Source organism: Rhinolophus sinicus, linkage group LG07, assembly GCF_036562045.2.
Source record: "Rhinolophus sinicus isolate RSC01 linkage group LG07, ASM3656204v1, whole genome shotgun sequence".
Taxonomy (NCBI): Eukaryota; Metazoa; Chordata; class Mammalia; order Chiroptera; family Rhinolophidae; genus Rhinolophus; species Rhinolophus sinicus.
Window position 1 is genome coordinate 69,122,162 of NC_133757.1, and position 27,191 is coordinate 69,149,352.

The 27,191-nt window shown below is 58.4% G+C and overlaps 2 protein-coding genes across 6 annotated transcripts; one reads left to right on the plus strand and one right to left on the minus strand.

The window, feature by feature from the left end:
* Positions 1–7,686: 7,686 nt before the first annotated feature.
* Positions 7,687–11,004, minus strand: LSM7 (LSM7 homolog, U6 small nuclear RNA and mRNA degradation associated). The gene is made up of 4 exons (XM_019743994.2): positions 10,982–11,004; positions 10,799–10,889; positions 9,435–9,506; positions 7,687–7,963 (listed from the first exon to the last, which is right to left on the minus strand). Exons 1-4 carry the CDS (start codon positions 10,985–10,987, stop codon positions 7,821–7,823), a joined length of 312 nt encoding a protein of 103 aa, XP_019599553.2. The 5' UTR covers positions 10,988–11,004; the 3' UTR covers positions 7,687–7,820.
* Positions 11,005–11,033: 29 nt separating this feature from the next.
* Positions 11,034–26,184, plus strand: SPPL2B (signal peptide peptidase like 2B). 5 transcript variants are annotated; one of them, XM_074337507.1, is made up of 15 exons: positions 11,034–11,189; positions 14,980–15,099; positions 15,868–16,050; positions 16,637–16,726; positions 17,323–17,462; positions 18,045–18,187; positions 18,362–18,458; positions 19,270–19,386; positions 21,105–21,186; positions 21,652–21,726; positions 21,806–21,868; positions 21,942–22,041; positions 22,452–22,529; positions 24,123–24,349; positions 25,292–26,184. In XM_074337507.1, the coding sequence occupies exons 1-14, from the start codon at positions 11,127–11,129 to the stop codon at positions 24,302–24,304; spliced, it is 1,533 nt and encodes a 510-aa protein (XP_074193608.1). In that variant the 5' UTR covers positions 11,034–11,126; the 3' UTR covers positions 24,305–24,349; positions 25,292–26,184. The 5 variants fall into 5 exon arrangements, with proteins under 5 accessions (XP_074193608.1, XP_019599517.2, XP_019599518.2 ...); XM_019743958.2 differs by having other exon boundaries at positions 24,123–24,283; XM_019743959.2 differs by having other exon boundaries at positions 18,048–18,187; positions 24,123–24,283.
* Positions 26,185–27,191: the final 1,007 nt, after the last annotated feature.

A 27,191-nucleotide genomic window follows, 5' to 3' on the forward strand; every position in this document is an offset into this window, starting at 1 on the left:
GGCTATGGCCTTGGTGTGCCTGCAGAGACCCCAGACCCCCATATGTGCCCCTCTGGGACCTGCTCCCTCCTCGTTGCTCCCCAGTCCAGGCTTCCACCACCTGGTACCTGGACACCTGCCTCAATCTTGTCCACTAAGGCCAGCACGCCAGGCCCATTCCCCATGTGGGTCACAGAGGAAGCTTAATCACCGGACTCCAGAAACAACTGTGGTTCCCTACGGCCCTCAGGATCTCATCTAAATTGTGCCCTGCCTTCTTCCCACCCCCCCTCATTCCCATCCCAATGCAGGTCCCTTTGCTCTTCGGTAAATATGCTGCCCTCCCTCCAGCCGGTCTCAGAGCCTTTGCATCTGCTGCTCCGGCTGCCTGGAATGCCTTTGCCTCCATCCTTCCTTGGCCAGTTTACAATCGCTTCTGTTTATCTGTCTACTGGGGCTTTTTCAAAATCACCCCCTTGCCTGGTCTGTGCAGCATGAAAGACACTCAAGAGGTGTTTGCAGGAGAATGAGTCTTGCTTGTATACACGGAGAATGGTTGGGGGGTGGGGCTGTGGGCTCCCCAATGCTTGGGAACCTCACGTTAGGAGGGAATCCACCTCGCCCTATGAAAGGTGTCTTGTGGGAACAGACACCCTAGAATCATGGAACATCAGGGTGAAGGAGCCAGAGCAGAAATGGGACCAGGAGTGGGTCTTCTGAAACCCCTAGGTTGGGGCCTGCCCCACATAGGCCAGGAATGAGTGGTGTCCGATTCAGGAGGCTCACGCCGTGGAGTCCACCAGGGGAGGTGGGTTTGGGGTGCCTGGGCAGAGGACAGAAGTTGGGGGCGCATCCCCCATCATGCTAACAATCCCAGCTGAGATGGCTAAGTGCTTACTACATGCTGGTCTCTGTTCTAAACAGGGGCTCTCAGCTCCTTGCTGCACCCTCACTATCACAGGCAGACACTTTTATTGTTCCCATTTCACAGATGAGCAAACTGAGGCTTAGAGATGCCATTTGACCAAGGAAGGGGTGAGAAACAGGACTGGCTGCCCTGGGGGATGGGCATGTAACCTTGTACTGTTCCCTCCCAGCCCTCCCCAACCACTGTGTCCTTCCAGCTACTCTGATGGTGGCCTGGCGTCAGCTCAGCCACCTGTGACTCAAGCAGGCTCCATTCCCAGACTGTCGTGTTGGCTGGAGGCCCAGAAATCACAACCCGGGAGGCCACAGGCCAGGCCCCCCACAGGCTGAGGGGGCAGTTCCCTTCCCAGCCTGGGAGGTGCAGAAGGAGGATGTGGTTCCCTGCCCCCAAAGCCAGCCCAGAGCCCTGCACAGAGAAGTCATCCCCTGGACGTACTGAGTGACCTAGGGCAGTCACTTCCTTCCTCTGAGCTTCTCTCTTCCCCCTGTTGCCTGACTTTTAGGGCTCTTGGAGGAAAATGTTTATTGAGCACCTACTGTGTACCAGGAAGAAGGAGGCACTGGGGGGAACAAAAGGGCTTGCCATGGAGCAGGTGGAACAGACTCATGAAATAATTACAAAGTGAGGTGGAACACTCAGTGAGATACCCAGTGCCCCACCTAGGCTGGGGTTTAGGGACGCTTTCCCAAGGAGGGGGTGCTGGAGATGAGTCCTGCAGGGTGAGGGGGTGTCAAACGATGTGATGGGTCCAAATCTTGGTCCTGTCACTTCCTGGCTGTGGGACTGTGGGAGACCCCAGCCTCTCCAGCCTCAGTTTCCACATCTGTAAAATGGGGATCAGAACAGTACTCATCTTCTAGGACCACAGACACTCCACCCCCAATGACAGAGCAGGACACCAGGATGCTGGTGTCTCTGCCCAGCTGTGGTCATTGCTCTTGATACCTGGCTGAAGGACAGAGTGAGGCCACGGGCACACGCCTGCCTTAGGACCTTTGCACGGCTGTTCCCTCTGCCCGCACCATCCTTTCCCCAGATATCTGCCTGGCCCTGCCTGGCTTCCTGACTCCCATTGCCCACTTGCCTACTTCTATCCCATCTCTGCCTCCTCGCCACTTTCCCCAGTTAAGATACTCTGTAATTTACTGGTTTATCTTGTTTACCGTGTGCCTGTGGCTCCAATAGGCACACAGTACATGTGCAATAAACACTGGTTGAAATGAAAGAGAGACCTGGTGATGCTGAGGGTGGTAGATTTTGCTCCCGGAGGTGGGGCTTCTCGGGGTCTGAGTGGGGAAATGGCACCTATTTCCCTCACAGGGTCTTTCATTCCCTGAAACCACTGCGTGTCTTCTCCTTTCTGTCCTTGGCCAGTGTCTCCCTGCTCCCTGTCCCCAGTGGGAGCCCGCTGAGGGCAGGGACCACTCCTATCTTGCTCACTGACATGTCCCCTGAGCCCATAGTAGGTGCTCAGCAAATGGCTAGAATGTGTACATTGGTTTCCAGCAGGAGAAGGAGGTGGGTTTGGCTGCTGGGTGGCCTCTGCTGGGTGGGATGCTGCCATTGGGGGCGAGGGGAGCATGGGAAAGGGGTGCAGTCATGGGTTAGAGCTTCTCAGGTGTTTCGGGGCCAGTACCTGGTTGCTGAAGTTACAACCATCTGTGATGGGGATGTTACCATGGAGACAGACCACCTGGGAGGAGAGGGTAGCTCCAGACGGAAAAGCTGTGGGAGAGGCTGGGGGGAGGAAGGCGGCCACCTGCCCAGGGGGCTGCCAAGTCCCCGTGTGCCCCTCTGGGTAGCCAGGTATGGCAGGGGCCACGAACTCTCCTCATCCTGCGCCCTCATTCCTAGGAAAGCCAGTGGGAGCCCTTATGTGGCAGTAATTATTTCTAAAATTAAAAGTCCTCCTCCTCTGGCCATCTCTTCTCCATCGAGATACGGAGGATTGGCAGTCGAGGCTGGTGCAGGGAGGCTGTGGGGGCAGGTGGCCTGGGAGCCACCGGTGTGGCCCCAGAGAAGTGGCGCCCACTCTGTCATTGGCTGTGGAGCCATCAAGTGTAGGGAGGCAAAAGTACAAAGTGATTGAGGCCTTGGGCTCCTGATTCAGATCCCTGGGGTCACACTGGGTCCCTGCTGTAAGACCCAAAGCAAGTGACTGAACGTTTCTGAGCCCCAGTGGCCTCATCAGCAAGTGGGAATAGCGAGTAACACCTCTAGGTTGTCCAGCAGGCCAGGAAGGTTGTGTCCTGCCTCTGGCTCTTTATTCCTGAGTGAGGCCTGACCCCTGCTGGCTCCAGTCAGCATGGCAGGTCCGGAGCGGCGGGCCGCCGCGGTTGGGTGGGGTGGGTAAAGAGGCCCCAGGTTGCTGACCTGGGTCCTGAATGAAGGTAGAAAGTGAGGAAAGACAGGAAGGTACTCCTTCAGCAGCCGAGGACGTTTATTGGGCGTTAGAGACCCTCACCCATCAGCTCCGAGACCAATGGTGGGGGGAAGGAGGGACCTGTTCCTGCAGTGGGGGGAGGGCGCCCTGGGTGGGCGTGGCGCTGGGGAGGGACGTGCTGAGAGCAGCAGGAAACAGGAGGGCCAGATTGGGGGCAGTGTCCTCTCTCAGCCTGGGCTAACCCTGAGTTCCAACCAACACCCCCCTGGATCTAAGACCCCCCCAACACACACATTTGTAAAGTTTCCCCATTCACAGAACACTCTTCCTCTTACGTCCAGGCGGAACCCAGGACCCCAAATCAGACAGCAACATGCCCCGAGCTGCAGGAGGCTTAGTGGCTCTGCGGTAGAGGGTCCCAGGCCTTTTGTTGGAGGTGGGGGTTACAGTGAGGTCTCCTCTTGGCTGTTGGCAGCAGGAACGGACCTGCAGCGTGAGAGTGAGGACACCTGCTTCCTCCCAGCTACTTGGGCCAGGGCGGTGGGCAGGGGCTCCTTCCCTTCTCTGTTTGCCTCCCCCACATGTGGGCCCCCACCCACCTAGCTTTGGGCTTCAGTTTGTGCACCCATGAGACGGGAGCAGTCAACCTCAGTAGCTTTAGAGCACAGGAAGTGTATGGAGGGCAGAAGGTGCAGGAGGCAGTGTGTGTGGCAGTGTGTGACCCTTCGAAAGTTGCTTCACCTCTCTGGGCCTCAGCTTCCTGATCTGTAAAGGGGACTAATGAGAGGGTTTGGGGGAGGGTGAAGTGAACCAGAAGGGGAGAGTTAGCCCATCCTGTTATAAAAGGTCTTTTGGGGAAAGGCAGTTGGGTGGGGGCGTGGCAGGGCTGACCTTCACCAACGTCAAGATCCTGTCTACCTTTCGAAAGACTGGACTCTGCCCTGGAGCGGTGTCCTGGGCCTCTCCGACTGGTCTGAGCTCTAGCCGGGGTCTGCCCCTTTTTGCCCACCTGCCAGGACCTCTGGCCACATCTCCCAGAGCGGGGCTTCCATAGACAGCACTTGAGGCTTCTCGGCTAGCACCTGGAACCCGTGAGCGGTGGGGATCATCTGCACATGCAGCAGAGCTGGCCCCTGGTCCGTTGGCCGCAACCCCTGCCCAGTGTTCCAACGCCTGCATGGACCTTGGGCCGGGAGCTGAAAGGGCGGGATCCGGGCAGGAGCCATAGGACAGCCTCCCTTGGGCATGGTGGGCTGGCTGGTGGCTGAGAGGGCCAGGGATTTATACCAGGGCTAGGAAGGTGGGGAGGGCAGGATCCAGTGTCGCGGGCCAGGTGGCTGTGTCCTCATTTCTCTCCCTCTCCCTGTCCTGCCTTGCCTTTCTCTGTAAATCTTTCTCTGCTTCTCACCAGGTGCTTCTGGCCTTCTCTTTCTCAAACTCCTTGTAAAATATTAAAATCTCCATGTAATAGTAAATGTCAAATATGAAATATTACATTTCTCCTTGTGAAATATTAAAACATGAAGAACAGGCTAATAGGCCACTTTGATCACCATCTTCAATTCCAGGTCACCAGGTGTCTTTCCAGATCTTTCTCTATATATTTAAAAACATAGAAACATAAGATTTTTAAAAAAATTATCTCCCCCCCCCCTTTTTTCCGCCTCTCCCCCACACTCCGGTTCAAGCCGTTGTTTCTCAGTCTAGTTGTGTAGGACACAGCTCCCCGGCTCATGCTGGTGTTATGAGCCTTGCGCTCCCCCCGGCTGAGGCAGTCAGTCACCAGTCGCAGCTCACCACAGCTCTCACCGGCTGCTCACAATGGCTGCTGGCCACCGGCAACTCACGGCAGCCCAGCTCCAGGGAGAGGTGTTGTTCACAATCTTAGCTGTAGAGGGTGCAGCTCACTGGCCCATGTGGGAATCGAACCCACGACTTTGGTCTTAGGAGCACCCGTTCCAATCACCTGAGTCACCTGGATGGCCCTTAAAAAATTATCTTAATTAAATGGTATCATACCCTATGTATCAGCGTGATAAACTTGTGTTTCCCTCTGCAATCTGTCATAGGCCTCAGTCAGCAAATCTCAGGGACCTGTCACTGCGTAGCAAACTTCCCTCAAGCTTAGTGGCATAGAACAATTTATTATTTCTCATGATTCTGTGGATTGGCTGAGAAATTCGGCTGCAGGTGTCACCTGAGTTAACTCGGGAGGCCTCAGACGCCTGCAGGGTGGACTCTTGCCAGTGCGCAGGCTGTTGGCTGGGGGGCCTCAGTGCTCCTCCATCAGCTTCTCAGCCTCCAGGAGGCTGGTCCAGCTCCCTTGCATCACAGCGGCCTCAGGGCCATGTTCCCAGAGGACAAAGGTGGAAGCCACAAAGCCCTTTTGCAAACTAGGCTCTGAGTTCCCACACTGTCACTTCAGCTATATTCTTATCAGCAATGCAAGCCCCCAGATCCTAAGGGGTGGAGAAATATCCCCTCCTCTTGCTAGGGAGAGCTGCAGAGAATCTGCGGCTATATTTAATTCACCCCTGCACAGAGAGAACGTTTTCGTGAAAAGTCACTTTGTAGTAGGTGGAAGAACCAGAGTTTATATAGCAGATCCCCGGGGATGGACAGCTAGGTTACTTCCAGTCTTTTACAAACTAGGTCAGAGTGACTCTCTAGGGCAGATATGGTTCAGTGGAATGATCTCATCTTATCCCCTTTCTGGGGAGTTCTGCCTGAGCCCCCAGGAAGTTGGGATCTCCCTCTTTTGGGCCCTCACAAGATTCTGCTTTCGTCCTCACATTTGAACACAAAGCTTTGTGCTCTTACCCATCTCCCCACACAGCTGTGGCCCAGTGCCAAGTCAGAGAGGACATGCAATGCCTTTTCTTGAACTTGAGAGAAGAAACTGGACCTCAGAGAGGTGGGGACACTTCCTATAAGCCACACAGCAAATGGTGAGATATTTGAACCCTGGACTTGGTGGCTGCTTGTGTCCTCATCGGCTCTATGGGAGGTGAAGGGGTGGGCAGAGCAGTCTGGAGCCTGGGGGCTGCTTTGAGGGGTGTAATGGTGGGGCAGAGGGGTACCAGGGACAAGTTTTGCTTCCTGTTGGAAAGCTGGACGTCTCTCTATTCTGGTGCCTGGGCTGCCCAGGGGCTCTGATGAAGCCTAATTAGCCTGCAAACTTGCTGCTTCCCTTGTCGAGGTGAGCCCCTGGGCCCCCTGACCCTCAGCTCAGACTGTCTTGTCCTCAGATGGGGCAGGCTGGTGTCGGAGCAAATAGACCAGGAGCCCAGGTTCTCAGTGCCTCCACGTGGCCTTCCTGCCCGAGTCCTGGCCCCACAACTGTCAAATGGACAGGGGAGAGTTGCTCCCCCACATCGAGGCATAGAGGGTTGGATGATGGCATGCTGGGTACACCCAGGTTCTAGGTCACAGCCTTCCCTGGGGGTGCGAACCACCCACAGCTAGGCCAGCACCCCCACTACCCAGCTGTTGGAGGCTTTAGCTCTGGGCTAAGGCCTCTGCTAAGGGACTGGAATAGGCGGGTAGGGTCAGATGGCAGGGAAGGGGGCAGGAGGGATGAGGGGCACGTGCAGGGCCCCCTAGTTAATCCCCAGCAGCTGGCACTAAGGTGCCCAGCCATAGCAGAGCCCAGATACTGCGATAAGCCAGGTGCCAGCTGGTTTGCTTATCTGGTGGCCATGATAGACAGGTAGTGCACCAGCCCACCCAGACCCATCCTGCATGACCCCAGAACCTCTGTGTCACCAGCCATTGGCTAAGGGGTTGCTGGCTGGCAATTCCCAGCCTCTTTCAGGCATCCTGAGTGACAAATCAGACAGACATGGCTGCTGTCAGCAACGACAGTCCCATGTGGGACAGAGTCCTAATAAGGACACTGAATTTAGGAAACAGAGGCCACAGAAAGCCCTTCTTTTGAGGGGCATTGAAGGGTATTTATTAGCCCCACCTGGTTGAGCAGCCGAGGGGAGGGGAAGGGTGGGATGTTGTGTTGGGAGGAATAGGGGAAGGGCCCTGGGTGAGCTGGGGCTGGACTAAGGGCAGGTGAGAAGGTTGGGCCAACGTGGAGGCTCCATCTGCTCTGTTCTCTGAGGCGAGCATATGGAGGCATTGAAGGGACAAATCAAAGGGAGGACGGGCTGCTGGGAGGGGAGCTGCCTGCTGAGAAGCTTGGTGGCTGGTCCACCGTCCCGGAAACACTCTGCAAAGACTCGGACTCACATGTCCCCATCCCCTGGCCTGGACGGTGCACACCTGGGTCTTCACACCCCAGTCCCCAGCATGGACCACAGCTGGCACTTGACAACTCTGCTGGGCCAAACCCAGACTTTGCCAGAATACCAAGGCCAAAAGCAAGGCTCTGGGGCTCCTAGAAACGTGAAGTTTGCAATTTTATTAAGAAAACAAAAAACGTAACCTATACAAAAAGGAAAGCGCTGTTCCTCTGAGTCACACATAAGGGAGGAGGGGCAGCTGCGAGTCCAAGGGCAGCCCTGTCCTCTCCTCCGTCTGCTAGGCCTCCTGCTGCTGGATGAAGGGGTTGGGGATGGCCTCCATGCCGTCCTGTGGGCAGATGAGCACGACAGAGGTGCCCCTGCACACCACCAGGCCCAGCTGGCGGGTGTCCTCCGTGAGCTTATACTGGTCGTCAGGGTCTGCGGAGGAAGAGGGTGGGAGTGAGGACCTGACACCGAGCCTGGGGTGAGATGGGGTCTGAAGACCCAAATCGAAGGGAACCCCGATCATTCCCTCCCCTCTCCCTCCAGGAACTCAGTGGGGACATGCTGGTCGGGCGGCAGGCCAAACACCTCCCAAACCAGACATGCAGCCTTTCTCCCTGCATCAGCTTTCAGGGGAGAAGCCTGCCCTGGTTCTGCAAGTGAGAACACAGAGACCCAGGGGACTGTGGGCTATGGGGTGGAGCTAACAGGGGCACTGGCACCAAGCCAACAGAGGGCAGCTGGAATACAAATTGGTCTGGGGCTCTGGGTTTCTGCACAATGGCAGAAGCCCTGTGGGGCCCATTCACCTGTGTCAGTGGGGTGTTAATAGCAGGGTGAGAGGGACCCCATGGAAGTAACAGCAAGTTCGAGGGAAGCTCTTCAGAGGTGACAGTGACTACAAGTCCCCATTACTGTTACTGCAAGATGTTGGGCGGGGAGAACCAGGTGGCCCGATGAAAGCAGGCAGATCTGAGAGGCAGTCTTCCACGCTCAGATCCTGCAGGGACAACGGCTGTCTGGGCCTGACCCTCCCCTCCCGGGAACCGTGCGGTGTGTCAGGCCTCCGCTGGGGACGCACTCACTCAACAAGTGAGTCCGCTGCCTGGTAGGAGACACTGAGGAAGGAGCAGCAGCCACACCACTTAGGGCCTAAAGGCCCTAAGTGCTTTGCACACTCAAGCTGACTTGGTTTCCCCACGGGCCCCATGCAGTGAAACTGTCCTACAGACAAAGAAATGTATCCACCCAAGGAGGCAGACCCAGGCAGGAAGAGAAAAGATGAGGGCAAAGAGAGAGGCTCCCCGGAATTGGCTAAGCTGAAACCATGCTTCTCCCTCAAAGAGGGCCTCTCCCCTCTGTCCCCATGACACTCATGTGTGGCTCCATTAATTTTTCACCAGAGTAACGTGTGTGTCAAGACACTGACGGTCCCCTGAGGGACACCGCCCTCCCTCCCTTCCTCCTTCCTAGGCCTTGGCACCCCCTTACTGCCTGGCTCAGGCTGAGCCAGAAAACTTGCTGGCTCATGGGCCAGGGCTGGCCTGACTGCCGTGGGCTGCTGCGAAGGGTCTGGGGACTTGGAGGGACAGGAACTAGGGTCAACACATGGTGACAGCAGGAGACCAGCTGACATCTTTCTAACCATGCCGGGTACACTCTTAGTGCCCAACATGGGCCTCAGGACCAGTGAGGGTGGATCAGCAAAACACCTCCACATCCTTTCAGTTCCCAGACAACAGCCTATTGAGCTTGCCTGGAATGCTGGGTTAGTGGGAGATGAAACACACCTGGTAGAGGCCTGCTCTACAAGGACCATGCTCACCACTAAGATGGCAGGTGAGTGGGTCTGGGACAGTAACAAAGGCCCGGCAAGGAGGCCTCTGAGCCCCGTGGCTGCACTCACCTCTCATGTATTCGATGGTGCCATCAAGCACAAGGTTGAGGAGCGGGTCAAACCCTTTCAGGATTCCACTGGCTTGTGGGAATGACCAAAAAAAGAAACAGAAAGGGGTAAGATCAATAGTCATTTGGGCGGCAGGTACCAAATGCCACTAAATCGCATACATTAAAATGGCTAATTTTATGTTCTGTGAATTTTACCTCAATTAAAAAAACAAATAGGCATCCTAGGTTATGGCTCCTTGACCAAGTGATGTATCTTTGCACCTGAGAGGTGGTGCGGTCTGCGTGCCCCTGACAGGCCACCCATCCTTCCACGCTGATGCCTCTCCCAACCATTCTCTCTGGCCTGCAGACCTTCACATCAACCTGTGCTTCTACTTGTAATGCTCCACCTCCCACCCCTCCTCTTCCAGGCCTCCCTTTGCCCTGGTCTCACCTAGTGGAGGCAGGTACCCCACTATGTCAGCACTCTGCTTGCCCATTTTCCCTGAAAGGTGGGGACCAGACGCTGTACTGCCCTCTCCTCACTAGATTCCAGCAGAAGATGCAGTTGAGCACCATGTTAACACATAAAGCTGCAAACTGTGACAGGTGTTACCAGGAGGTTAAGAGGTTATGACAAAGAGGATTAACCCAGGCTGGAGGGTCAGGAAAGGCTTCCCAGAGCAAGAACCTTGAGCTGAGAGCAGGAAAATGACTGGCAGTTAACCTGGTAACAAGTTAACCTCCTAAGAGTACTCCAGGCAGAGAGAAAATAGTACCTTTACAGCCCGGTGGCAGACGAAAGCTCCACTTGTTGTTACTCTGAGGTACAAAAGGTTTGTCCTTACCCTGCGACAATGGGGAGCCCCAGAAAGCTGAACAGCGCAAACAAGATTTGATTTGTTTTTAACAGGTTCCTCTAGTCCATACCGGGAGTCTCACTGTAGGACTCTGTGGTCTCAACAGGGGCAAGTCTGCCCCCCAAGGGACACTGGGTGAAGCCAGGAATGCTGCTCAACACCCCACGGTGCCCAGGACCGACCCCACGACCTAGAACATTCGGGCCCCGACGTTAACAGTGCGGAGCCTGAGGAACCCTGGTGTAGGGAGACCAGTGAGGAGCTGCAGCGACAGAACCGCACAGGAGGCAAAGTCTGAACCTCGGACGACCCACTGTGGGTTGGATTAAGTTTGGTCCCCTTTCCATATCTGTTTTCCCACCCGCAGAAGGGGCATACCAGCTTCGAACTCCCGGCGTCGCTAGGAGACTTTCGCGAGTTATTTGGGCAAAGCGCCTAAGCTGGGCCCGGGCATCAGCTGTCACTATCGCCGCGTGTTACTTTTCGTTAATCGTTAGGAGAGTGCGGGAGTGGGGGGCCTCACCTTCGCGGCCTCCCTGAAACTTCACCCGGATCGTTTTGTCGATGTACTTGGACAGATCTAAGATACTCTCCTTCTTCTTCTTCTCTTTGTCCTGCAGGAGAAGCAGAGCGTGTGAGGCGAAGAGCGCCGCCGGCCCTGGCGCAGCCCGCCCCTTCGGCCCCGCAAGCACAGCCTCGCACTCACCGCCATTCTGCCGTGTCGCGCCGCGCCCTTTGACCCCGCCACTCACGCATGCGCGGAATATGTACGGCGCTGGCGCGGCGCGGCGCACCGCGCTGGGGCGTTGCTGGGAAACATCTGGCGACGCCTGCGGCGGGGACCAACAGACATGGCGGCGGCGGCGGCAACCGTGGTTTGGCTCTGGGCGGCCATCCTCCTCTTCGTGGCCCAGGTGAGGGCTTCGCCGGCCCCGCTGGCCCCGCCAGATGCGGTGATCCGGCCCCTCGGTCCTCGGCCGCGCGCACGACCCGCGCTGGGCCCGGCCTGGGGGCAGCCTCTGGGACCCGAGCCCCCCGCGCGGACGGTCCGCGGGCCCGGAGCTCCGCCGTGACCTTGCGGGCCTGTCTCTGGCCCGGCTCCGTTCCCCGCCTCGGAAGTCCTTCCCAGCCGCTGCGTCACTCATTTCCGTGCGGGTCTGAAGTTTGGGGACCCCTCTTCCTCCCCCCGGGCCCTGCTGGTCTCGGAGCCTCTAACCGCTGCCGGAGACTCCCGTCTGTCTCCGTAGCCTTGACCAGGTGGCTGCGCCTCAGTGACCCCTTAAGCACGATGCTAGCGCCCACCCCGGTGGTTTTGGTAAGCTGTCCAGCGCGGCACCCAGTGCCTGGCACTGACGGGGAGCGGCCAGGAGTCCAGCCCTGGAGAGGGGGTCGAATTTCCTTCTCACTTTTACTCCATGACCTTGGGCAAAGGAGTTCCCCCGCTTTGGTCGTCAGTTGCTCCTCCGCAAAAGGAGATAAGAGTACAGCGCGGACTCAGCAAGATAGTGCATGGGGTGATGAAGGCGCAACATACTACTTTTTTGTCATTTAACGTTAAGGGTCTTTGGTGCTGGTGGGGGACTGACCATGAGATGGCTGATGTACATTGTCATAAGCGCATCTTTTATTTCCAAATCCTTCCTCTCCCTGGATTCAGCAGCTCAGGGAATGGTGCCCCTAACAGCTGTAGAAACACAGCCATCAACCTTGACCTGTCCACTCCCGCCCACCACCACCTCTCCGCTGTAGCTCCCAGTGGGCGGCCAGCGTTCTCCCTGTGGCCACTTTTGTCCGCCACGTCCCAGTCCATTCTCAACACAGCAGTAGTGATCTCTTTCAAAGTGTCTCAGGTCTTGTCCAGATGACAGCTTTCAGGTGGCATCCTGGTGCATTTGGGAGGCCTCTGATCCCTCTGACCAGGAAGTGCCCCTCCCTTTCCAGCTCTCCTTTATTGGAGGCAAGCTGCTTTGTTTTGTTTTTTTCTGTTTCCCTGGAATGCCGGGGTCATCCTGGTGTCAGCTTAGCTGTTGTCTCCCCCCAAGCTCTCCTTGTACTTCCCCCGAGCCTGTTTAATCATCTTCCTCACTGGCCTGAGCAATTTGAATGCCAAGAGTTGGACCTCTCCGCACGTTTTGAATGAGAGTAGAGAGAGGGAATGAAGGGGCATGGGAACACCTCAGAGCGAGTGGGAAGGCTTTTCAGAAGCAGTGGTGCCCGAGGGCTGTTCTGAAGTAGGTGTAGGAGTTTGCTAGGTGGTGCAGGCTGAGGGAGGGCACTGCAGGTGGTCTGAGCAACGTGAGCTGGCGGAGGTGTGAGAGCTGATGACTTATTTGGGGACGGTGAGGGGTCCACTGTGGCTGGTGTGGAGGCTGGTCTGTTGCCTAGATCCTGAGATAGATGTCACTCTAAAGGAGGCCCTGGGAGTGCACTGGAAGGCAGGCTGGGGTTTCCCCCTCAGCTTGAGGGCCACAGGAGTAAATGATAAAGACAGAGGGTAAAGGGGCAGGCTGGGTATGTGGCCTCCCTGGGCTGGGCAGGGAGTGGTGGACGGCTCATGGTTCTGGGGCCTTTGCACTTTATCCCAGGCAGGCTGAGGCTTATCCTTAGCACGTAGTGTTGGGAGAGAGTGAGGAGCACAGTGGGGCCTGCTCTTCCTAGAACAGACCCCTGGATGTAAACACACGCTGACACAGGACGGTGCCCTTCGGGTGGGTCTGGTTCTTCCTGGTACCTGGGAATAGACTACCGCCGCACTGGGCCCTAAACTCACTTGCTACCATTTTGAGATCTGGGCGATGGCTTTGACCTTCCCCAATAGGCCCACATCCCCCAGTTGCTATGAGATGTGTAAACAAAGGCCTGAACAGAGGCTTATCAGCAGATTAACTAATGTCAGTGCCACCCTGCCCTCCTCCACTAACCCCACCACCACCTGTCCCCCCCCCCCACTGCTCCACTGGAACTTCTGCTTCCCACCTGGGTCCTCGTTTCTCCACCGCCTCCCAGAACTCGCCACGTCCTATGAGAAGGAGCCCTGCCCCAGCCTGGGCTCTAGCCTCCCTCAATCCCCAGATATGGATGCTGTCATGGTCACCCTAAAGCACAGGTTCCGTGGAAGTTCCTGGACCTGCCCGGTGTTGTGACGTGTCAGAAGCTGGCTGGTCCTGGTTCTCCAGGTGGGGACGGGCCGTGCTGGGACGCGGGCACTTGCAGCACTGGGTCCTTTGGACGAACTTCTGGTTCCTGTAAATCAGCAGTCAAGGAACCCACATTCAAAGTGAAATTGTGCCCTCCCTAGCGTTGGACACAGCACACGTTTAGTTGTGCAGGTCGTGGGGAGGAAAGTCTGTAGGTGTGCTTGTGTACTCCTAAATGACCTTTTTATAAAGAACTAGTTTCTACCCATTCCCATTTTACACAAAGGACACTTTTTACCAACAACCCAGCTCTCATGGATCAGGGCTCAGCAAACATTTTCGGAAAGGCCCAGACTGAATATTTTCGGCTCTGCGGGCAACTGTCCAACTCTGCAATGGTAGCTGAGAGCAGCCAGAAGCCCTGCATACAGGCACAGGGCAGCCATGTTCCAATAAAACTTGATTTGCAAACACAGAACGTGGGCCGGATGAGGCCTGAGAGTTGAGGGACCGTACACTCCCCGCAGTGACCCAGGGTCAGGAGGTGGTTCTGACCATGGGGGTGTCCCATCAGAAGAGGGATACACTGAGCACGGTAATTGGGGGCAGTCTGGTGGGGAGAACCTGGAAGAGGGACCTGCTAATTCTGCCCGGCTGTTAAGGGACCGAGGTGACATGAGAAGTGTGGAGATTCTGTGGGAGCTGAGGCAGGTGGGGGCAGGATACTGCCTTAGTGAAGTGCTCTGACACCGCCTCCGTCAGCTTCAGGCAGCCCCCACCCCACCCTCCTCTCCTGTGAGTGCTCGTGGCAGTGGCCCTACACACCCAGCTTCTTTGGAGCTTGGTACCCTGTGAGCACTGCTTTGGCAGTTGGCACCTCACTCAAGGTGACAAAAGGAAGTGCCCAAGATGACAGGCTAGCTGGAGCAGTGGCAGTCAGGGACTGTGGGGCCGGGACTTGCACTGGCGCCTGGTGTCAGCCTCTAGGCTGTGAGGTCAGGGCGCCTTCACCACCACTAGGTAACCAGGCCAGGATAAGAAGCTGCCGGAGGGCCTGGCTGTCTGAGAGCCAGTCCGTACCCCAGGCTTGGTGTCAGGGCCCACGGCCCATCAAGGTGGACGCCCCACCTTGGCAATGCAGCGTCCGTGCTGTGGGTATGGGTCCTGAGGTGCCGACTGGCATCCATCCCCATCTTATGCCCATAGCTGGGAGCAGCTGCTACCTATTTGTCTCCGTGGCAGGCTCTCTGGCTCTGTCTGGAGGCATATGTAGCCCAAGGACAGCAAGGCTGCAAAAGGACGTGTCCCAGGAGCGCGAAGCATGCGGAGCGCGTGTTAGGCAGGAGGGTCCAGGGCCCACAGCATGATGCAGCTGGGCACTAGCAGGGCCGTGGTCACACCCGGCTCTCCCTGGGGACACTTGTCCCTGAGCTTGCCACCCTCCCTCGTTTTCTCCCCCCGAGATACGTACGATTGTGCCCCATGTGTCCTGTTGGAGGGAGGAAACCAGCCTGACCCCCATGGCTGTCCTTGTTTGGTTTGACCCCTCCCTGCCCCATTGCTCCAGGTGACCTGTGAGTACGGCATGGTGCGCGTGGTCTCTGAGACGGGGGGCCCCAAAGGCAAGGACTACTGCATCCTCTACAACCCACAGTGGGCACACTTGCCACACGACCTCAGCAAGGCGGTGAGTACTGCCGGCCCTCAGGCTCGGGGTCTTGTCTGTCTTGTGGCTGTCCCCCTTCCCTCCCCGATGTCCAGAGGGGCCCTCTAGGAGACTCATCTGCAGAAAGCAAGCTGTGGGGTAGGAGGACCTCAGCTGGGAGACCAAGGTAGGATCGGGTCACACTCAAGAGGCCGTGGGGCCTCTGGAATCTGGGGCATTCCCAGAGGGGCCCTGCAACCTTTCCAAGCCTCAGTTTCCTTGGTCATGAACTGTCAACAGAAAGGCCCTGCTGGAGGCACTGGCCAGGCTTCCCTGTGCTGGCCTGGGGCTGGCTGGCAGAGGCGGCCTGGGAGGAGTGACAGCAGAGGGCATGGGTGAGCTGAGCGCCTGCCCCTTCCTCATGGGAGCAGTGCTCCTCCACCCAGAGGCCCGGGTGCTCTAGCGAGGTGGGTTCTCACCACCGAGGCTGCTGCCAGACCCTCATGTCCCCCGTGGACGCGGGAGGTAGAGCTGGAGACACAGGGAGGATTCCTGAGGGGTTGGCTCAAGCACACGCTGCCCTGTCCCTCTGTCCTTGGCTTGGGCGTGTGCATGTGGTGTCTGCAGGCCCCACCCACCTGCCACGTGGGGCTGAGACCTGGTGGGGTTGAGGGCGGGGGACTCAGGGATGGTCACTGCAGTGGTCTGGATACTGAAGCCATCCAGCAGACTTACAACTTGGTTCCCCTGAGGACTTGGCCCCACCCTGGCTTTGCTAGAACAGCTCATGTGTGCGCCCCCTTCCTTCAGTCTCTCCTACAGCTGCGGGACTGGACGGTCTCCATGCTCTGCTCCCCATCGGACCTCCCCGCCAAAGGCTTTAGCAACCAGATCCCTCTGGTGATGCGGGGGAACTGTACCTTCTACGAGAAAGTGCGGCTGGCCCAGGGCAGCGGGGCACGCGGGCTGCTCATCGTCAGCAAGGAGACCCTGGTACAGCCGCCTGGGTGCCCCTGCTGGGTATTGAGGACCCTGGGCGACAGCTGCCCTGCAGGGCAGCAGGACCTGCCAGGGGCAAGGGTTGGAGGCAGGGAGGAGCCCGAGGGCCTCAGTGCCATGGGGTTGGACGGCCATGGCTGAGGGAGACAAGTTCAGTTTGCTGACCATGGCTGTAGACCTGGGCCTTTGGACCATGGTCTTGGAGGGGGCTTGTCCCAGAGCAGTTCTGGGGCTGGGGGCTATGGGGCCTCGGAACGGAGCTCTGGGGGCACCTTCTGAGGAGCAGGTGGAATGTGCCCAGGTGCCGGCCTCTCCTTCAGGCATTCCTAGGGCGGATTGGCCCCTAATTGACCTGACCCCAAGGTTTAAGTGAAGGGCAAACTTTTCCTCCCCCGGTGGGGGATGGGGAGGAAGGATGAGCCTGCCAGTGTCCCTCCTGGCAGGTCCCCCTCCCTGCCTGGCACCTGATGACCCAGCACATGCCTGGGACTGTTCCATTCCCTCAGGGCTGGCTCTGCAGGCTGCCCCATCTTGGGTGGGCTTTGGTCAGCCAGCAGGTCTGCCTCCTCTGGGCCCTCAGGTCCCCCCAGGAGGCAACAAGACACAGTATGAGGAGATTGGCATTCCTGTGGCTCTGCTCAGCCACAAAGACATGGTGGACATTTTCAAGGTAGGGTCCCCTGTCCCTTGCAGTCTGAGTACATGGTGGGTGGAGCCATGACAAGGCTGCCCCTCGCAGGCTGGCTGTGGGTGATTCTTGGCTACTGGCCCCTTGAGGGAGGGCCCCCAGTGCCCCCCAAAGTCAGGAACGTAGGCCCCGGAAGCACTCTGTGGACGCCCAGGCTGCAGGCTTGGCAGGCCTGACGCCACCCACACACAGACTGAGCGCCACCCCCTCCCGTCATTCACAAATGCTGGGCCGGCCTCCTGTGCACCCAAGGCCCATGTCCATCTGTGACGTGGAGTACTGGGTCTGGAGCAGGCAAGTGGCATTTACAAGTCAAATGGGAATGTCCAGTCTTGGTGGAAACTTTCAGAAGGTCACAGTAAACGTTCCTGACAGCAGGCTTCACGCCTCTCCCCATGGGGGCCTCCCTTGGCCTCCTGGATGCTCCCCAGGCCACCTGCACCCTCACACACACACACGGGGCCGCTCTCCTGCCTTCAGAGCAGATGGCCTGGGGTCAGTAGTGGTGGGTGAAGGTGTGGGGCAAGGGGCCTACGGATGGCAGCCGACCTCGAGCTCCTGTGCGTCTTCCGAGGCAGAGTTTTGGCCGAGCAGTGAGGGCAGCACTGTACGCCCCCCATGAGCCCCTGTTGGACTACAACATGGTCATCATCTTCATCATGGCCGTGGGCACCGTCGCCCTCGGGGGCTACTGGGCCGGGAGCCGGGACGTGAGGAAGTGAGTACCCCACGCAAGTGTGTGTGCGTGTGTGTATGTGTGCGCACGTGTGACGGACGGTGGCCGTAACTCATGCTGGAAAGTGAAAACATGAAAGTAACAGGACTGCCCACATGCCCAGAAAACCTTCTGGAATACTGCCGCTGTGAACACCCAGAAGACCTGGCCAAAGGCCCTGAGGGTCCTGCTGCCTGAGATCCTGCTCTGGTTCTGGGGTCTGGGCCAGGCCTGCCCAGGTGTGGGCCGCACATAGGACGGGGGTCCCTGGGTGGTCCCAGCAATAGTCGGCATCCCCTAGCTTTCACAGCATGGCCCTCAGGTGACCGAGGACATGTGCAGGAGCCCTCCCTGCAAGGCCCCCGAGCTCCTGGACAAGGATCTGCGGTCCATGGGGCAGGTCTGGCTCTCCTGTTGTGGGGTGGGGACACTGGGGACACGCGGGTGCGTACAGGGCAGACAGGCCAGGGGAACAAGTGGCATGTCATCGTGTTCTGGGGAACCTCCTTCCCCGTCTGTGGCCCTCGACCCCTGGGGCTGTGCCAGCCAGCCAGGCATCCTTGTGACTCATCTGTGCCTCACAAGAAGGTACATGAAGCACAAGCGGGACGATGGGCCCGAGAAACAGGAGGACGAGGCCATGGACGTGACGCCCGTCATGACCTGCGTCTTCGTGGTCATGTGCTGCTCTATGCTGGTGCTTCTGTACTATTTCTACGACCATCTTGGTGCGTACGCAGCGGCCGCAGCCCCGCTAGAGAAATGCAGCAGGTTGCGGGTGAAGGGGGTGGGCCTTGGGTTGGCCTGTCCCTTCCTCTCACTGGGCGCGTCACTCTGCCTGGGTGTGTGGGTGCCCGGGGCCCCGGCAGCCCTCTCCTCCCCTCACTGCCCCCTGCCCACAGTCTACGTCATCATTGGGATTTTCTGCCTGGCCTCCTCCACCGGCCTCTACAGCTGCCTTTCACCATTGGTCCAAAGGTTGCCGTTTGGCAAATGCAGGTGAGCCCTTGTGGGCGGACATTGCCCGGCCCTGCCCGGCCCCTCGCCCATGGTTCTGCTCGCAGAGGTCCTGCCTCACAGCCAATCACTCTGTCTCCCATTCCCTGGGCCCTGAGGCTCCCAGCTGTGCTTCCACAATGCGAGGACCCCTCTCTCTCCCATGGCCTCCAGCCATTCTGGCACAGCACGTGCATACAGCAGGTTCTCACTCAGTGCTGGCTGGGGGGCTCACAGGCCTTGGGAGCAGGGCAGAATGGGGAGGCCCCTCTCTCCCCATATCCTCTTCCGAGCAGGCCCAGTGTGGATGCAGGGATTGAGTGGGTGATATGACTGCATGTGGGTACTGGGCAGGGGTGGGCCAGGCCTGGAGGCTCCCTGCTGTCGGGGGCTCCGTCTGCTTCTCACAGGGCAGGTGGGCAGCTGCTCAAGGATTTAGACAAGGGTGCTGTGTGCTCTTGTGGGCAGGCCAGCTTTGTGACGCCCAGGTGTGCTCACCCTAAGTGCCTGTCCACACCTGACTCTGTTCTGCCCTTGGCAGCCTCCCTCCTAGAAATGTAACAAAAGGCGAGGTGATGGTGGGTTTAACAGAGAATGTGAAGTGGAGGAAAGGGTAGGGTGAGGTAGTCAGTGTGGGGGTTCCGAGGGCCTTTTGGGCAGGAGTCGAGATGACCTCTCTGGGCACTGGGTGGAGATGAGGCTGGGGTCTGGATGGTCACGGCTGGGGGAAGACGAATTTGGTCAGAGGTCGGAGGTGGCTGGTGAGTGGCGTGCTGCCCCTGACAGCCCCCCCCGCCCCCCTCCGCAACCCCAGGGTCCCTGACAACAACCTGCCCTACTTCCACAAGCGTCGTCAGGTCCGCATGCTGCTCCTGGCACTGTTCTGTGTGGCCGTCAGCGTGGTGTGGGGTGTTTTCCGGAACGAGGACCAGTGAGTGCTGCCCCCTGGGAGGCCCCCAGCTGATGGGTGGCCCCTCCCTCCTGAGGGCCGTCCTCAGGCGCTCCGAGTGCTGGACCGTGACTCCCGGTGCCTCCCCCGAGGCCGTTTAGGGGCACCTGGAGTCGGTTCACCGCCTTGGTTATTAAAAGCCCTCCTTTCAGTCCTCTGGAAGTGGTGGCCTCCAGGCTTCCGCCCTGCCTGCCTGCTGCCCGCGTCTAGTTTCCTTCAGTTTCTCCAGGTGCCATGTGAGCTGTGATTAGAAACTAGATAGGAGGTGCTGCAAACGCTCCTGGCCCGGGCACCCCGAGCCGAGTCCTGCAGGGTCCCATGTCCTCCAGGACACTCCCCGGCCCTGGCGCCACTTGTCCCCACGGCTGCCGTGGGGGTGTACAAGGGGTGTGCTCAGCCAGCGTCCCTCATGAATGGTGCAAGGAGGCCGGCTGGCTTCCCCCGGCTCGGCCTCCCCTGCGAGGCAGCGTGCCCACGGCCATGGCCTAGAGCCCGGGCTGGGCCGGGAGGACAGAGCAGGCCTGTTCCCACTGGCCCCTCCTGTCGCTGACACTGTCTGGGACTCTTTCTCAGCCTTTCCCAGGGCAATCAGTGCTCTTGGCGGCACCTCCGTTTGCAGCCGCAACAGTTTTAACTGGCAGAAGGAAAGTGGGAAAATATTTAAAATCCTTTGTACACAAAGAGAATACTAAGTCACAGTTAAAGCTAAGCCAGGAGACTTTCTCCGTCGTATAAAGTTAGAACAAGCCATGGTGCCTGTACCTCTGGGCGCAAGCAGCTCACGGCTGCCTGCAGACCTTCCCTGCCCAAGTTGTCTTAGCCCGTCTCATGGGAAGCATCTGATAAGTGACATGGGCAGGCGGAGTCCAGACCGGGGTGCAGGGCACTGCAAGAAGGGGCTCACAGTCTGGGCAGGGGTTGTGGGGCTAGGACAGCATGATCCCCAAGGCCAAGCAGGTGGGGCCACACGGCAAACGCCACCTGTCTCCAACAGCCCTTGTGTTGAGCCAGTTATGTCTTAGAGCCTCGGTGTGGGACTTCACAGCACAAATACAGCTTGTGTGGCTATGGGATGTCAGCACCGACAGTGTTGGGGTAACGCAGACATTTGGGGTGTGTCTTGCCTCTGCGTCCTCCTCTGCTTCTTGTACCCATGGGACTGTCCTGGGGGACTCCAGATGCTCGCCCTCAGGGCCTGCCCCTGGCATATCAGGCCCCGAGTTCCCATGGGCAGAATCTATAGAACCTGGCTGGGTACAAGTTTGTAAATTATTTTTTAAATATCATGGGAAAGAAATTGGAATCCAGTAGAGACAGTCTCCCCACCCTGTCCTGTGATCTGGGTGTAAAAGTCACACCTATAGAGGCACGGAGGCCCTGTCATGGGTCCGCCTCTTTCTGGCCTCTGGCATCAGGGTGCAGGAGTCATTCACCCCCTGTCCCTGCTGTCCATCTCTAGCCTGCCTGTCCCAATGTGGTGGGCCCGTCCCGCTGGTGTCGTGCCGGGGTCTTGGGCTCATCCCACAGGTCTTGGACCCACACTACTGCCTCTGGCAGTGCCTGAGTCTTCACCGCACAGCAGGGTTAGGCCGGGTGTAGGATGTTGCAGACTGCTTGGTGGCCGAGGAGAGAGGGACCCAGTGGATGTGGCTCTTGGCGGAGCCCCTGTCCCAGTGGTTGATGCTGCTCTGCCCTTCCAGGTGGGCCTGGATCCTTCAGGACGCGCTGGGCATTGCCTTCTGTCTCTACATGCTGAAAACCATCCGCCTCCCCACTTTCAAGGTGAGGGCCATGGGGGGGGCCTGGGCGGCCTGAGGCTGGAGGACTTCTTCCATGCCAGTCGTGGGCCTTGAGCGGCCCAGGCTTGCCTGCCACCAGGCTGTGCCTTGGTCTTCCCCTCTGAGCCCACAGACCCAATTCCCACTCAGAAGCACACGGGGACCATGAAGAGGGCCATCACCGGCCCACACCCATAGCTGACCCGTCACGAGCCGTGTCTCTCAGCACTCACCTTTGCTTCCTTTCCTATAGCTGGGAACCCTAGAGTGGGACTTGTCCTCTGTCCCTACCCTCCATGGGGCATCACTTGTGGAACACTCTCCTGTTGCCTGAGGGCCAGGGTGGGACTTGCTCAGGCTTTCTCAGAAAGGCTTCGTCCCAGTGGGGACGGTCTGAGCCTTGTGAGGGAGCCGAGGGTGTGGGGGTGCGTCAGGGTCCCAGGCCAGCCCCTCAGGACACTGTCCGCAGGCCTGCACGCTGCTGCTGCTGGTGCTGTTCATCTATGACGTCTTCTTCGTGTTCATCACGCCCTTCCTGACCAAGGTGGGCGCTCTGCCCTGCACCCCACACCCTCCCCCCATGCCCCACCCTGCCCGCATTCTGACGCGGTCCCCTGTGTTAGAGCGGGAACAGCATCATGGTAGAGGTGGCGACTGGTCCCACAGACTCAGCCACGCATGAGAAGGTATGTTCAGGCCCCGGTGGCCCGAGGGGGGTGGTGGCTCGCTGGGTCTGCAGGTGCTGCCTCCTCCCCACAGCTGCCCATGGTCCTGAAGGTGCCCAGGCTGAACACCTCGCCACTGGCCCTGTGTGACCGGCCCTTCTCCCTCCTTGGATTCGGGGACATCCTGGTCCCAGGTACGGGGGCTGGGCACAAGAGTGGGTGCCCCATGGTCCTTGTGTTGGGCCGGGGGGCCAGTAGGTGGACATGGAGCCAAGCAGGTGGGAACAGGATGGTGCTGGTGGGGCAGGTGGTGGGGAGGGCTGGTTGAGGGGACCCCGGGGGTAGCCGTGCCTGTGTTGATCACGGCTGCACAGATGTGCCTGCCTGGGTTGCCATTCCCCCCGGCCCCCAGGATCCACCCAGGGCAGGACCCCTGTTACTCCATGCTGTGGGATCTGTGCAGGCCCACTGTCTCATGCTACAGTGTCGTTCTGAGCTGGTGGCATGGCCATCCTGAAATAGCAATGACAGCTGCTAGATGGGGTGACACACAGCACCCGGCCCTTTCCCACGGGGGTCCCCGGCCCACGTCCTCTCCCCCCAGGGCTGCTTGTGGCGTACTGCCACAGGTTCGACATCCAGGTACAGTCATCCAGGATCTACTTCGTGGCCTGCACCATTGGTAAGCACTGAGCAGGAAGGGCGGGGCCATGGCGTTCACACCTCCATCCGTCCCGTCCTTGTCCCCTGTCCCCTGTCCCCAGCTCCTGGAGCTGGGCAGGGGCCAGCCTATGCTCACCACACAGTCCTTTTTCTCACTTTTCCATGATTGTTGTAGTTTTTCTTTTCTCTTGTCTCCTTTTTTTCTTTCTTCCACTGGTTTTGTTACCAAAGCCATTGACACAAGGTGACATTTCCTCGTTTTCTCTTGAGCCCCAATTGTTTTTAAAAACTTTCCAGCCAGTTTGACTGTGCTAACCAAGAAGTGAGGTGCACACTCAGCCCCCCTCTGCTGGAGCAGGCTGGTGGGGGCGCATGTCCCTGAACCCAGGGGGCAGAGTACACAGGCCCAGCAGCCCTGACACCAGTGGAGGGGGACCCGTAGGTGCCACTGTAGCACCAGGCTGGCCTTCGGGTGTGTTTTTTAGTTACTACTGCCTGCTGCTTCCCACCCTGGTCCCTGCAGCTGCTGGCACGTTGTACCTGAGCCTTCCCTCGGGTTCACAGTCCTTGAGATTATTCTGCAAAGGCACAGCTGCATAGGTTTCCTGTGAACTGCAGTGTTGGTGGCTCTTGTAGTCCCATCAGTAGGACCCCTTAGGCCTGCAGCCACCAAACACTGTCCTTCCATCGCCTCTGAGTCACTCTCTTGGGGCGCTCAGGCAGTGGACACCAATATGTAGGAAGCTTCTGAGTGAGTACGTCACTGGGAAATGTGGGGTGTGGCCCAGGCAGAACACAGCCGAGTGGAAGCTGGAGACTGGCTCGACCCTGGAAGTCACAGGCTTATTTTCTTGTAACTTTTACTTTGGAACAATTGCAGGGTCACTGTTGTACGATGAGTACCAAGGACTCCTGCTGTCAGCTGATGGAACAGTTGCTGATGTTTTGTCATATTTGCTTCTTTGTATTCTCTCTCTCTGTGCGTGTGTGTGTGTGATTATATGTTCACACTCAACACACGTAAGGATCCCCACTGTTTTATTCTGAGCTGTGAGCACACTGCAGACGTCAGGCCTTTCACCCATAATGCTTCACCAAGTGTCTCAGGAACAAAATGTTCTTTTTCAGGGTCACCATTTAGTTATCAAATATTTGATTTCCCAATTCATTACGTGTGTTACTGTAATTCAAAATTATTTTTCTAACTAAAGATTTATAAAATACAGGTTATTGGGGCATATTCATGGCTCTTTTCTCCAGCTGCTTCTGTCGGTCCGGACCCTTCCACAGCTGCCAGCTGCTGATCAGAAAGCCCCGTGGTCTCCTGTCCCTGTCCTCTCCCCAGTGTCCTCAGCCTTTTGGCTGCACCATCGCTCCCTCCCCTCTTCTCACTGACACCTGACTCACATCTTACCTGCCCCCTCGGGGCCTAGTGGGAGCATGTGTCCTGGAAGATGCTAGAAGGTTCTGTTCATTTCTAGAAGCGCCTAACTCTTGTTGGCTTGCCCCTGTGTCATGTCTGTGGTGGCCCCTGCTCTGGGCATCCCTGCAAGCAGCAGGGTGGCCTCCGGGACTGGCCGGCCCGGGTCACACCTTAACTGTCTCCCTCCAGCCTATGGCATCGGCCTCCTGGTGACGTTCATGGCCCTGGCCCTCATGCAGCGCGGCCAGCCAGCCCTCCTCTACTTGGTGCCCTGCACACTGACGACCAGCGGTGCCCTGGCCCTGTGGCGCCGGGAGCTGGGCATGTTCTGGACGGGCAGCGGCTTTGCGGTGAATACCAGTTTGCTATGACTGTCTGCGACAAATAATAACCCATAAGCCCTAACTAGAATTAAAGTTGAGTAAATCCTCCAGTTTTACACCTAAACCTGCAGCCCCTGTCCAGTGGTCCATGTCTCCCCATTTCTGGAACGTTTTCATGTGGGTGTCATGTCTGTGGCTCTGGGGACTCCAAGCCGTCCCCACGGAGGGGACAGCTCGTGGCTGTCGTGACGGGTGGGACTTGGTGGTGGCAGTCCTGTAGCACGGTAGCACCCCATTTGACTGGGCACCGGCTCCGGCTGTTTCCACCACTGAGAACACAGCACCACACTGGGCAGGGGTGGGCACTGGAGCCCCTCTGCCAGGGCGAGAACTGTCATAGCTCAGGCTCTGGGCTCTGTAGGGGACCTGGCACCTCCTGGCCCAGCCAGGGAGACTGAAAGCAGGGAGAGTGTGGGCCAGCCCAGCCCTTCCTGGACTGCAACCTCAGCTCAGCACACTGCCAGCAGGAAGGGGCGCCTGGGGCGTCCCCACCTGTGACGCAATGCCGTCATGCTCAGCAATGCTGCCAGTTATGTCACTGTGTTCTGTTCTTGGGGAAGGTAAAACATTCATCCCGTCCATCCTGGCATGGAAATGCCAGGAAAGAGCAGAGCCCCGGGTGTAACCAAACAGTGAACCCTACGCTCGGGTCTGTGCTCACCGGCCCCAGCCAGACCCTCTACCAGGCCCTTGGAGAAGTCTTGGGTTCAGTCCCAACAGGTGGTGGCTTTGCCACAGAGCTGGCGGGCTCTTCTAGAAGGTTTAGGAGGGGGAACAAGCCAGCAATGTTGGAGTCGGGTTTCTGCCTTGGGCCCCCTTCCCGTGGCCCACACGCTGGCCTGTGGGACTGTTCCCACTCATCCTCGGCCTGGAGCTTGAGCTTCGGGCCTGACTCCTTTGCCCTGCCCGTCACCCCCACCACCAGGCCCTGCTGGCCTGCCCTGCTCAACCTCACCGCCGACCTCTCTCTTGCAGAAGGACATACCTCAGCCTTCTTGGGCACCGGCTGCAGCTCAGGGCCCACAGCCTCCAAAAGAGTCTGAGGCCACGCTGTCCCAACAGCCTCCGGGTGAAGCACAGGTCATGCCTGCCCTGCCTGCCGAGCAGCCTCCAGAACTGACCAAGCCCAAGGACGTAGCTGGTGTGTCTACCTAGGAGCCCGTGGGCCTGCCGGGTGCCTCAGCCTAGGGGGCAGTGCAGTCTCGGCCCCTTGCTGCCGTTTCCCCCACCCTCCACCGAGACTGGCCCCCCTGGCCCCCAACTTGGTGCTCTGGTCTGGCCAATGCTCACATCTGCCTCCTCGAGCCCAGCCGCACCTGGACCCCAGCCCTGCTCCCAGCTCACGTGGCTGCTGCACGCCCCTCAGACCACCGACGTCACCGTCCCATGACTCCAGCCCCATCATCTTTCTGGTGGGAGTCTCTTGGTGGAATCTCAGAAGGGGCAGGAAGTGTCACCTCACCCGCCGATGGCTGCAGATCCGCCACATTGGTGCTTACCCACACGGCTGCTTCCTCCAGGTCTCCCTAAAGACGCCTTGCCCTGGGCAGGGGGCAAGGTGTCTGCCCTGAAGCCGAAGCCGTGGCTTTCCCTCTGCGGTCCAGCCGGTCCAATGCCGAGAGCCCAGGTCCCAGAGGTGTGGACTGGGCCATCAGCCCAGCTGGCGGAGGCCGAACCCGCCTCTGGGTTGGTAGTGGGCCCGTGAGGAGGGGGAGCTGGGCTGAGGGCTGCCAGCAAGGCTGGCAGTACGTGGACAGCGCTGTCGGGCCGGGCCCTGAGCCCGGTTCCTCCATCAGCCCTGGGGGCATTGGCACCTGTGCTCCATCCAGTCCCTCCATGTCTTAATAAACTGCCACGACTTTCTGAAATTTCGGTGGTGTCGCCTCACTTGGACTGCCCTTCCTAGGGTAGGGGTGGGCACCATGCTGGGTCGACATGCCCTTGGGGTCCACAGGGCCCTGTGTCCCCAGAGCCCTCAATGGCCGGCTCTGCCCTTTGCATGGGCTCCACTTTGCCCCCTTCTCACATCACGGGCATCTGCATGTTCTCACCCCATCCTAGTGACACAATTCGCCGGCCTCCAGCTGCAACGTGGGCAAGGCGAGCCCACCATCACCATGAGGAGCTTTTGGGATGTGGGAGAATATTCTGGAACTGGCCTTTCATCTTCTACCTCACCGACAGGGCTCTAAACCTCACGACATACGGGCGGTAGAGTTGGTCCAGAGGCGCCCATGCCCTGGCACCCCCCTCCCATTGTGTCACATGTCACCACCACTCTGAAGCCAATGACAGTCACCAGGGGCTGTGGACCAGCAGGGATGTCTTGGCTCTGGGGCCTCCCCCTCCCCTTTTGTCCATGCGGCCTCCAGACTCAAGTTTGGAAGGATATTTCCTTTGGCGTGTCCTGAAGGCACAGACCCTCCAGCCATGTGGTGCCCACGCATCTGTTGTAGACCGTGAACGCCGGGCCAAACCATAACCCACTCGGAGAATACCAGTGCCAGATAGACTCACACACCCCCTTTGTTAGCCACGCTTCTCGTGGGAGACATTTTATACCTAGGAACACAAACAAGTCATCTTCCACCTGTTTCCGTGTATCTCTCCTGGAAGGGAGAGCAGCAGGGCCAGCAGGCCCGCGGAAGCTCCTGGACTTGGGGGCCGGGACCCAGATGCAGCCAGGGCGGAGGAGCCGCATGGACCCTGCCTGCCCCTCGGCCTTAACCTAAGCCATTTTGTAGGTCGGTGTCAGAGCTACCAATCTTCTGTTTTGGAAATTTGACAAACAAATGTCACGACTTTAGAAGGCGATGTTAGTTCCTAAAGTTTCCGTTTCCAGTTTTGGCCTTGCTTCTGTTCCAATCTTATAATT

What these genes read in the sequence shown, in the direction of transcription:
- LSM7 (XM_019743994.2), bottom strand. An exon ending in GTTTCAGGGAGGCCGCGAAG is followed by an intron (nt 9,507 to 10,798) that starts GTGAGGCCCCCC and finishes CATTCCCACAAG; the next exon opens with CCAGTGGAATCCTGAAAGGG. An exon ending in CACCATCGAATACATGAGAG is followed by an intron (nt 7,964 to 9,434) that starts GTGAGTGCAGCC and finishes CTTCCTCCGCAG; the next exon opens with ACCCTGACGACCAGTATAAG.
- SPPL2B (XM_019743958.2), top strand. Translation starts at nt 11,127, where the DNA reads ATGGCGGCGGCGGCGGCAACCGTGGTTTGGCTCTGGGCGGCCATCCTC. An exon ending in ACATGGTGGACATTTTCAAG is followed by an intron (nt 16,727 to 17,322) that starts GTAGGGTCCCCT and finishes CTTCCGAGGCAG; the next exon opens with AGTTTTGGCCGAGCAGTGAG. An exon ending in TCACGCCCTTCCTGACCAAG is followed by an intron (nt 21,727 to 21,805) that starts GTGGGCGCTCTG and finishes CCCCTGTGTTAG; the next exon opens with AGCGGGAACAGCATCATGGT.